General features: G+C 46.7%; 1 protein-coding gene across 1 annotated transcript; it reads left to right on the forward strand.

Moving 5' to 3' along the window:
• The first annotated feature begins 5428 nt into the window (after positions 1-5428).
• Positions 5429-10797, forward strand: ZNF703 (zinc finger protein 703). Its single transcript, XM_030463928.1, has 3 exons — positions 5429-5489; positions 8555-8763; positions 9203-10797. Exons 1-3 carry the CDS (start codon positions 5429-5431, stop codon positions 10580-10582), a joined length of 1650 nt encoding a protein of 549 aa, XP_030319788.1. The 3' UTR covers positions 10583-10797.
• The last annotated feature ends 582 nt before the right edge of the window (positions 10798-11379 follow it).

The following is an 11379-nucleotide window of genomic DNA, read 5'->3' on the forward strand; positions in this document are numbered from 1 at the left end:
TTTCACTTTTTATTTTATTTTATTTTGTATTTTTGTTTGGGGTATTTCCTGGGTTATTTTATTTTTTTCTGGATTTTCCCTAGTTTCACTTTTTATTTTACTTTATTTTGTATTTTTGTTTGGGGTATTTCGTGGGTTATTTTATTTTTTCTGGATTTTCCCTAGTTTCAGTTATGGGTTTTTTTTTATTTTTTGGGGGGGGTATTTCGAGGGTTATTTTAATTTTTTCTGGGTTTTTTTCCCTACTTTCACTTGTTTTCTTTTTTAATTTTTCTTTTTGTTTGGGGTATTTCCTGGGTTATTTTATTTTTTGCTGGATTTTTCCCTAGTTTCACTTGTGTTTTTTTTTATTTTTATTTTTGTTTGGGGTATTTCGTGTTTGTTTTTTTTTTTTTGATGTTTCCCTAGTTTCACTTTTTTTATATTTTTATTTTTGTTTGGGGTACTTCGTGTTTGGGTTTTTTTTTCTGGATTTTTCCCTAGTTTCACTTTTTTATTATTTTTATTTTTGTTTGGGGTATTTCGTGAGTTATTTTATTTTTTCTGGATTTTTCCCTAGTTTCACTTGTGGTTTTTTTATTATTTTATTTTTTTGGGTATTTCTTGGGTTATTTTATTTTTTTCTGGATTTTTCCCTAGTTTCACTTGTGTTTTTTTTTATTTTTATTTTTGTTTGGGGTATTTCGTGTTTGTTTGTTTTTTTTTTTTGGATGCTTCCCTAGTTTCACTTTTTATTTTATTTTATTTTTATTTTTGTTTTGGGTATTTCGTGGGTTATTTTATTTTTTTCTGGGTTTTTCCCTAGTTTCACTTTTTTTATATTTTTATTTTTGTTTGGGGTATTTCGTGAGTTATTTTTTGCTGGATTTTCCCTAGTTTCACTTTTTATTTTATTTTATTTTTATTTTCGTTTGGGGTATTTCGTGGGTTATTTTATTTTTTTCTGGATTTTTCCCTATTTTCACTTGTGGTTTTTTTTTAATTTTTTTTCTTTTTTTCTTTTTTTTTTTTTTTTTTTGGTATTTCGTGAGTTTGTTTTTTTTTTTCTGGATGTTTCCCTAGTTTCACTTTTTATTTTATTTATTTTATATTTTCGTTTGGGGTATTTCCTGGGTTATTTTATTTTTTTGCTGGATTTTTCCCTAGTTTCACTTTTTTTATATTTTTATTTTTGTTTGGGGTATTTCGTGAGTTATTTTATTTTTTGCTGGATTTTCCCTAGTTTCACTTTTTATTTTATTTTATTTTGTATTTTTCTTTGGGGTATTTCATGGGTTATTTTATTTTTTGCTGGATTTTTCCCTAGTTTCACTTTTTTTATATTTTTATTTTCGTTTGGGGTATTTCGTGAGTTATTTTATTTTTTCTGGATTTTTCCCTAGTTTCACTTGTGGTTTTTTTATTATTTTATTTTTTTGGGTATTTCTTGGGTTATTTTATTTTTTTCTGGATTTTTCCCTAGTTTCACTTTTTATTTTATTTATTTTATATTTTCGTTTGGGGTATTTCGTGGGTTATTTTAATTTTTTCTGGATTTTTCCCTATTTTCACTTGTGGTTTTTTTTTTTTTTTTCTTTTTCTTTTTTTTTCTTTTTTTTTTTTGGGGTTTTTCTTGAGTTTTTTTTTTTTTTTTTTTTTTTTTTCCCCTAGTTTCACTTGTTTTTTATTATTTATTTTTAAATCAAACTGCCACCAGCAGTTGACCCCCACGCCCAGGATGCTGCAGGCAGAGGTGTCACCCACTCCCTGTCCCCTCCCTCCCAGACAGAAAAGGAATAAATTCAACTTGATTTGCAGCTTTTTCCCTTTTTCTTAGAGCTGCTCCAAACATTTTTATTTAAGGAAGGTGCCAGATGAGCTCCAGCAAAGGGTTTGAGGCTCTGGGTCTTGTATGCTGGAAATGAAGTTGGTTAAATCTGCAAAGTTTAATTAATTAATACAGGGAAATTAATTAATACAGGAAAAAAAGTAAAACTAGGGGAAAATCCAGAATAAAATAAAATAACCCAGGAAATAAAAAAAAAATAAATTAATAATAATAAAAAACAACTATTGAAACTAGGGAAAAATCCAGAAAAAATAAAATAACCCAGGAAATATATTAAAAAAAATAATAATAAAAAAACAACAAGTGAAACTAGGGAAAAATCCAGAAAAAAATAAAATAACCCAGGAAATATATTTAAAAATAATAATAATTAAAAAAAAAAGGTGAAACTAGGGAAAAATCCAGAAAAAATAAAATAACCCAGGAAATATATTTAAAAATAATAATAATGAAAAAAAAAAAAGTGAAACTAGGGGAAAATCCAGAAAAAAATAAAATAACCCACGAAATATTAAAAAAAAATAAAAAAACAACAAGTGAAACTAGGGGGAAATCCAGAAAAAATTAAAATAACCCAGGAAATAAAAAAAAAAAATTAATAATAAAAAAAAAACAACTATTGAAACTAGGGAAAAATCCAGAAAAAATAAAATAACCCAGGAAATATATTTAAAAATAATAATAATTAAAAAAAAAAAAAGTGAAACTAGGGAAAAATCCAGAAAAAAATAAAATAACCCAGGAAATATATTTAAAAATAATAATAATGAAAAAAAAAAGTGAAACTAGGGAAAAATCCAGAAAAAAATAAAATAACCCACGAAATATTAAAAAAAAATAAAAAAACAACAAGTGAAACTAGGGAAAAATCCAGAAAAAACCCAAAATAACCCAGGAAATATATTTAAAAATAATAATAATTAAAAAAAAAAAGTGAAACTAGGGAAAAATCCAGAAAAAACCCAAAATAACCCATGAAATACCCCAAAAAAATCCCTAAGTTGAGAGGCTGGGACCTGCCCTCAGCTCTTTGCTGCCCTCCCAAGTGCTCTGAGACCTCTGGGCTCTTCTCCTCCCCCTTTCTCCTGGTTTATCCTGGAGAATTTCACCCCAGGAAACAGCTTCATCACACCAGCAGCAGGAAGAGCCCTCGGCTTGGTGACAGAGAAAAAGAAACCAAGCCAAAAAAAAAAAAAAAAACCAACCCAGCTCTTAGTCACACAGCAAGGGAACAGGAAAAAAAAAACCCCTTCAACTTTTAGTTTTCTTTTTTTTTTTTCCTTTATTTTTTCCTTTTTTTCAATTTTTATTTTAATTGATATTTATTTTATTTTTTTATTATATTTATATTTATCTTCTTTTTTATTATATTTATTTATTTTATTTTGTTTTTATTGTATTTATTTATTTATATTTATTTTATTTTTATTTTATTTTTATTATATTTATATTTTTTTATTTTATTTTTTATTATATTTATTTATTTATATTTATTTTATTTTTATTTTAGTTTTTATTATATTTATTTATATTTATTTTATTTTGTTTTGTTTTTATTATATTTATTTATATTTATTTTATTTTGTTTTGTTTTTATTATATTTATTTATATTTATTTTATTTTTATTTTATTAATATTTATTTATATTTATTTTATTTTATTTTATTTTTTATTATATTTATTTATATTTTATTTTATTTTTATTTTATTTTTTATATTTATTTATATTTTTATCTTATTTATTTTATTTTTTATTATATTTATTTTATTTTATTTTTATTTTATTATATTTATTTTATTTTATATTTATTTTATTTTATTTTATTTTTATTATATTTATATTTCTTTTATTTTATTTATTTTTATTATATTTATTTATATTTATTTTATCTTGTTTTTATTTTTTATTCTATTATTTCTTTTATTTTCCATTTTATTTCCTTTTATTTTCTATTTTCTTTTCTTTTCCTTTACTGCTGACCTTCTTCTTTAATATTAACCACCCAATGAGCTGCCTGGCTCTGCCAGAAGCACCCATCACCCAGTGAGGATCAGTTCATAGCTGAGTTCTCTCCCTGCCTTTCCTGCTACACGATTGCTTTGGAAAGAAAGATTAATTCCAACTTTAAAAAAAGAAAACACTCCTTTTCTCATTGCCAGGAGCCTCTGTGGGGTCCAAAAAAAAAAAAAAAAAAAAAGAAAAAGCACTTGCTTGTCGTTTTACATCTTGCAGTTTTGTCACTTGTTTTAAAACATCTCTCCTGTAATAAATAAGATCATTTTATGCACTTCTTCTGCAGCTCAAAGCAAGGCCGGGGCTCAGGCAGGAGGATGGGATCTGGACAGGGAAAGAGCTTTCCCAGAGCTCTGAAGGAGCAGCCAGGGGAGGGGATACCCCCAACTCATCCTGCTGGGACCCCCAGAGGAGATCATAGAATCATAGAATCCTAGAATGGGCTGGGTTGGAAGGGAGCTCAGAGATCATCAAGTCCAACCCTTGATCCACTCCTGCTGCAGTTCCCAGCCCATGGCACTCAGTGCCACATCCAGGCTCTTTGGAAAGATCTCCAGACACGGAGAATCCACTCCTTCCCTGGGCAGCCCATTCCAATGCCTGATCACCCTCTCCAGAAAGAAATTCTTTCTCATCTCCAACCTAAACCTCCCCTGGCACAACTTGAGACCCTGCCCTCTTGTCTTGCTGAGAGTTGCTTGGGAAGAGACCTCATCTCTCTCTCCAACTCCCTGAAAGGAGGTTGGAGCCAGGGGGGGGTTGGGCTCTTTTCATAGAATAGAATTGGCTGGGTTGGAAGGGACCTCAGAGCTCATCAAGTCCAACCCTTGATCCACTCCCCCCATGGTTCCCAGCCCATGGCACTGAGTGCCACATCCAGTCTGTTTTTAAATGTCTCCAGGGACAGAGAATCCACCACCTCACTGGGCAGTCCATTCCAATGCCTGATCACCCTCTCCATGAAGAAATTCTTTCTAATATCTAACCTAAACCTCCCCTGGCACATGGACCCCAAAGAGCAGCAACGCTGGGGAAAGCTCCACTTGGAAGGAGATTCCTGGCTTGCCCACAGATGTAGCAGGAGGAGCCATTCTTGCTCCTGAAGCTCGACGAGCTGCTGGTCTCTTCCAGGACTCCAGCCACCACACAGCACTTCCAGGGTAGAAGTGTAGCAGGAGGAGCCACTCTCGCGCCTGAGGTTCGACGAGCTGCTGGCCTCTCCATCGCCTCGCACCAGAGTGAGCTGAGCTGAGGTGCCTTCTGTGGGTGTGTGTCCCACCTTTATTGGCCCCCTGGTAATAGGGGGCCTGCCCTAACCAGGCACAGGTGGACTCACACCCACTCTTTGGCAACTCGAGGCACCTGGTTTATCTTGTTTCTCTACACACAGGGAAAGCTGATCTGGGGTGGGAGCTTTTTGGGATGCAGCTGGGACCCAGCAGGGTCACATCTCTGAGCAAAGTTCCACTGGTGAGGAGGGACACAGTGCCCACGGAAAGAGGCACCCTGGGCTGTATCAACCCGAGCGCTGGAAGACCTTAAAGAAAAGCAGAATTCCACAATTCCCTCCTCCACAGGTGGGAAAATGGCAGAGGACATGGGTGCTCCTCAGGAGCTGCGCTTGGGCCCCTCTAATAGCGACCCAGGTGGGGCAAGGCCTGGTTGGGGGTGTTGAGGCTGGAGAAGAGGAGGCTCAGGGGAGACCTCATCACTCTCTGCAACTCCCTGAAAGGAGGTTGGAGCCAGGGGGGGGTTGGGCTCTTTTCATAGAATAGAATTGGCTGGGTTGGAAGGGACGTCAGAGATCATCAAGTCCAACCCTTGATCCACTCCCCCCGTGGTTCCCAGCCCATGGCACTCAGTGCCACATCCAGGCTCTTTGGAAAGATCTCCAGACACGGAGAATCCACTCCTTCCCTGGGCAGCCCATTCCAATGCCTGATCACCCTCTCCAGAAAGAAATTCTTTCTCATCTCCAACCTAAACCTCCCCTGGCACAACTTGAGACCCTGCCCTCTTGTCTTGCTGAGAGTTGCCTGGGAAAAGAGCCCAACCCCCCCCTGGCTCCAACCTCCTTTCAGGGAGTTGGAGAGAGTGATGAGGTCTCTTCCCAGGCAACTGGGAACCAGGAGGTTTAGGTTGGAGATGAGAAAGAATTTCTTTCTGGAGAGGGTGATCAGGCATTGGAATGGGCTGCCCAGGGAAGGAGTGGATTCTCCGTGTCTGGAGATCTTTCCAAAGAGCCTGGATGTGGCACTGAGTGCCATGGGCTGGGAACTGCAGCAGGAGTGGATCAAGGGTTGGACTTGGTGATCTCTGAGGTCCCTTCCAACCCAGCCCATTCTAGGATTCTATGAAAAATACCATCAGTCAACTCTGCAAGCTCTGGCAGAGGCTTTCTGTCCTCTTTGGCTTCACTTTTATTCCAAATATTTTGCTTTTCATTCGGTGCCTGTGTTATTTTTATTTGGCAAGTGGTCTCGCTCCTTGTATTTGAACATCCCTGTGGTGGGCACAAGCTCTGAGCAGAGGGTGATTGGTTGTGGAGCAGAACTGAGAATGAAATGGGGAAGTTTGCTTTGCCCTCCCTCTGGTCACTGTTCTCCTGCATGAAAATCAGACCAAAATTCAGAGTGAAGAACACAACCAGAGGCACTGAGCAGGACCCATGCAGGCCCTTTGTTGAAGTTTTAATCCAGATGAACCCAGAAATGGTCCAGAACAGGATAAGGGCTTCAAAAAGGGTCCTGAGAGGAGGGAAGGAGGGGTATAACCCCAATGGCGTTGCTTCCTTCTCCCTTCCCTTCTCTCCAGCATCCCTCAGCCCTAGGAGCACAGGGACATCACTGCTTCTCCTCCTACCCACTTGTCCCACTGTGCTTCATCTGATTTTTTTTTTAAGCCCGTGTTGTTGTTGGCAAAAAAACTCGAGTGACTTTGAGGAAGGGATTTTTGTTTCCTTTCTTTCTTTTTGATTTTTTTTCCCCCTCCCCTTCTATTTCCTCCTTCCTTGAATGGCTCCTTTGATAGGCAGCACCACTCCGTCCGGATTGAATCAATCTTGTGGTCAGCTTCTTCGGGAAGAGGGGGAGTGGTGAGGGGAGAAAGAAGAAAAAAGCCTCACAAGGAGGCAAAATCGACAGGTCTGCCCAGGGGTGTGATGGATAGAGACTGGAGAAGTGGGACCGAGTGTCAGGCAGAGCTGGGGCAGTGCTGGGGAAATCCAGCCAAGTTTTTTTTTCCCCAGAACCCAGAGCAGATGAGGTTGGTGAGGAGCGGCCACATGGATGTAATAATAGCAACATTGTTGGAACAAGAAAAGCATCTGTCAGGAGTGAATATGATTAATTAGAGGTGTCTGTCTCTCTCCTCTTTGCCCTCTCCCTCTCTGGGGAAGCAGGAGGGACCGAAGCCCAAACCAGGTGGGGCTGTGCTGTGGCACTGCCTGGAGCAGACACCCAGGGCAGTCAGCTCCTTCCCACCAGCTCCACTTCAAGAACTCACCCTGCAACCTCCCCTTGGCAACTGGGAATCCTTCAGCCAGAGATCCCGAAGGAAACCAGGAGAAACCCACTTTTCCTTGCTTTTCTCCAGGCCAAATTTTTCGCTGCTCCTCCCTCATCACTCTCTCCCATCCCATTGCACATCTCCCCACCCCACCCCCCCCGGGCCCCAGTGCTCCCAGCAGCTCCCAGTAGAAGCCTCAAGAGCCACCACAGTAGTTCCCCAGCCCCCCCCCAGCCCCCCATATGCTGGGCATTGCTCAGGGATGGATGCAAGGTGATAAATCTCCAAGATGTATCCGTGTGCCTCTGGAAGGAGCTCAGAGGGACGGTGGTTTTCAGCCCCCTCTGCTGTGGAGCCCCTGATGGTTGTGACTGTAGTTCAGAGACGGCTGGAAAAGGTAACTTGAAACGAGAAGTTAATTGCTGGGCACCTTAATTAGCTGTACAGCAGGCTGCACTGTCACGGGCAAATTTTTAAGGCTCTCCAAACTAAAAAGTCTTGAGGGAAAGGAACATTGCAGGGATGTAAAGGAACTGCAGGACCTGGGGTGCAATCTGCCCCCTTTGTATGTTGCAGGTGCCCGGGGACCCCCCCTCTGACGGTGTAAAACCTTCAGTGAGTGCTTGGTCAGAAAAAGCTCCCAAAATTATTTAAATGAGAAGTCAAAAGGTGTTTATGTGACCTGCCATGGCCCTTCAGGTCTGGGGGACGCTGCTGTCCCACCAGTCACCCCATGTCTTGGTTCCGGGGCCACCTGAGCCCTTCTGAGCTGTGACAGCGGTGCCAGTGACAGCCGAACCGTACCACGCCGTGCCGTGCCAAGGTGCTGGCACCACCGAACCCTTCCCTTCCAGCAGATCCGTACCGAACCTCCCCGATCCGCTGCGGAGAGGGCCGGGGGCGGCTCTCTCTGCCCCACGCGGCTGCGGGGGGCGGCCCCGGCGGTTCGCCCCCCCCACCGGCGGCTCTCCCCGCCCCGGGGGCCCGGCCGGGCTCGGATTGGTGCGCGGCGTCGGCCCCCTCGGAACGCGGCCGCCATCGGGGCTATTTGACGTGTCGGTGGGGCCGGGGAAGGGTTTCGTCTCGCCGGGGCCGCCGCCGCCGCCGCTCCGCCGCCCGCCCGGCCCGGCCCGGCCCCGCGGAGCCCGGCGCCCCCCCCTCCCCTACCCCCACCCCCCACCCCTTTCCCCCCGCCCCAAATGAGCGGAGCCCCCGGCGGGGCCCCGGCCGAGGACCCCTCCGAGCCGCGGAACCGCGGGCGCCCCGTCGCCTCGGCCGCCCCCCGCCGACCCGCTGCGCCAGGCCAGCCGGCTGCCCATCCGCGTCCTGAAGATGCTCAGCGCCCACGGCGGCCACCTCCTGCACCCCGAGTACCTTCAGCCGCTCTCCTCCACGCCCGTCAGCCCCATCGAGGTCAGTATCCGGGGGCCGCCCCGGGGTTCCCCCCTTCCTGCCGCTGCCTTCACCCGGGTTCGTCCCCATCCGCCGCTCCCGGCTCCTCCCGGTCGGGCTCATCCCGATCCGCCGCCGCTGCTCTCGGCTCTTCCCTGCTCGGTGCTCCCTGCTCCTCCCGGCCGGGCTCTTACATGCCCGGTTCTCCCGGCTCTCCTCGGTCCATTTTTTCCTTCCCTCCCACTCTGCCGCAGCAGCCGGGCTGCCCCCACCCCAGCCAGCCTCATCCCTTTGCCCGCTTTCCCCCGTTTCCCGCACCTTGGCTGGGCGCCGGGCCCGGCCCCGCTGGCCCCGGGATTTTGGGGGTGGGATGGGGTGGGAGGTGGAGGGAGGGTGGGCCGGGGGTGCCGTCGGGCTCTTCCCCCCTAACCGGCTCCGCTCCCCCCCCCATCCCCCGCAGCTGGACGCCAAGAAGAGCCCGCTGGCGCTGCTGGCCCAGACCTGCTCGCAGATCGGCAAACCCGACCCGCCGCCCTCCTCCAAGCTGAACGCCGTGGCCTCCGCCGGGCTTCCCGCCGCCGAGAAGGAGCCCACCGCCCGGCCCGCCGCCCTGAAGCCCCCGGGCAGCGGGGACACACCGACCGAGGACAAATCCAGCTTCAAGCCCTACTCGAAAGGCGGGGGGGAACCGCGCAAAGAGGGCGGCACGGACAAAGCCGGGTTTCGGGTGCCCAGCGCCGCCTGTCCCCCGTTCCCCCCGCACGCTGCCGCCTCGCCCGGCAGCTCCCGCGGTGCCTCCCCCCAGCACGCCGACCCTAAGGGCGTCGAGGAGAAGAAGGAGCCCGAGGTGGGCAAACCCAGCCCCGAGGGGACGGGCGGGGGGCTGGGACGCGGGGCGGCGGAGCCCGGGGCGCACGGCGAGCCCCCCTCGGGCCGAAAATCGGAACCCCCCGCCCTGCCGCCCGCCGGCCATGTGGCCCCCGTCTCGCCCTACAAGCCGGGTCACTCCGTCTTCCCTCTGCCGCCTTCCAGCATCGGTTACCACGGCTCCATCGTCGGCGCCTACGCGGGTTATCCGTCCCAGTTCGTGCCCGGCTTGGACCCCACCAAACCGGGGCTGGTGGGCAGCCAGTTGCCAGCGGCTCTGGGCTTACCGGGCAAACCACCCAGCTCCAGCCCGCTCACCGGGGCCTCGCCGCCCTCCTTCATGCAGGGATTATGCCGGGACCCGTATTGCCTGAGCTACCACAGCGCCTCTCACCTGGGCTCCAGCAACTGCTCCAGCTGCGTGCACGACCCCGGCAGCCTGAAGAGCGGATACCCCTTGGTGTACCCCACGCACCCCCTGCATTCGGTGCACACCACGCTCTCCTCCAGCGGCACCCCCAGCCTGCCCGCCCACCCCCTCTACACCTACGGCTTCATGCTGCAGAACGACCCCTTGCCCCACATATGCAACTGGGTTTCTGCCAGCGGACCCTGCGACAAGAGGTTTGCCACCTCGGAGGAGCTGCTCACCCACCTACGGACCCACACGGCCCTGCCGGGGGCGGAAAAACTCTTGGCGGGTTACCCTACCTCCGGGCTGAGCTCTGCAGCCTCCTGCCACCTCCACCTCCCGCCCGCCGCCCCCGGGAGCCCCAACACGTTACCGGCTTCCCTCTCCTTGAGGAGCCCACACACTTTGGGACTAAACAGGTACCACCCCTACGGCAAGAGCCACTTGCCCACGGCCGGCGCCCTGCCCGTGCCCTCCTTGCCGGCTGCCGGACCTTACTACTCCCCATATGCTCTCTACGGCCAAAGACTAACTTCAGCTTCTGCACTGGGATATCAGTAACCACAGCAGCCCCTTCCCCTGCTCCAGCCTCCTCCTCTTCCTCACCCCGGCCTCCCTTTCCCCCCCTCCCCGCTGTCCCCTTGGACTCTGTATTTATTTACTGTATGTTAGCTTAAAGCTGGGAATATAAGTGCATTAATACACCAATGAATCAATGGTATGCAAAAAGTCTGTGTCCAAAAAAAAAAAAAAAAAAAGAAAAAGAAAAAAAAAAAAAAAAAGAAAAAAAATCCTTTTTCTTTGCAGGTGTGGGGATTTTGTTTTTCCCTTATGTTTCCTTTGATTTTTTTTTTCCCTCCCCTTTCTTAATTTCCCCCTTGAGAAATTCTTGCATGACTCCTGACACACAAGGAAAAAAAACAAAACAAAACGTGTTTGCCTCCTCCCCTCCGCGTTTCTTTTTCTGGGATTCTCTTCTTTTTCATTTGTAAAGTTAACAGATATCATTTTTAAATTTTTTTTTCCTTTTTTTTTTTTTTTTTTTAAATTTTTTTAAAATTTTTGGTTTTCGCTGTGGCGGCTCCGGGGGGGAAGTGGCCGGATGGGTGCAGCCCCGTCCTCCCCGACCCCCCCGGTCCCACGCCGCGGCTCTGCCGCCGGCAGCCGCCGCTCCCCGCCGCCGTGGATGCGGGGACCGAGCTCTCCCCACCCCCCCAAAGCCCCTCACCTTCCCCCACAGCCTCGGGGCGGGGGGAACCGAAGAGCGGCGGCTGCAGCGGGCCGGACCGGAGCAGCGGGAGGGCGGCGAGCGTGGCGGGTGGATGAGCTGCGGCTTGGTAAGTCTGATTTTGTTAATA

Source organism: Calypte anna, chromosome 22 (genome assembly GCF_003957555.1).
Source record: "Calypte anna isolate BGI_N300 chromosome 22, bCalAnn1_v1.p, whole genome shotgun sequence".
Taxonomy (NCBI): Eukaryota; Metazoa; Chordata; class Aves; order Apodiformes; family Trochilidae; genus Calypte; species Calypte anna.

Excerpts from the sequence above, each read along its gene's own strand:
- ZNF703 (XM_030463928.1), top strand. The coding sequence starts at position 5,429 with ATGGCAGAGGACATGGGTGCTCCTCAGGAGCTGCGCTTGGGCCCCTCT. Across the intron at positions 5,490-8,554 it reads CCCCTCTAATAGCGACCCAG|CGGAGCCCCCGGCGGGGCCC; the intron begins GTGGGGCAAGGC and ends GCCCCAAATGAG. Across the intron at positions 8,764-9,202 it reads CGCCCGTCAGCCCCATCGAG|CTGGACGCCAAGAAGAGCCC; the intron begins GTCAGTATCCGG and ends CATCCCCCGCAG.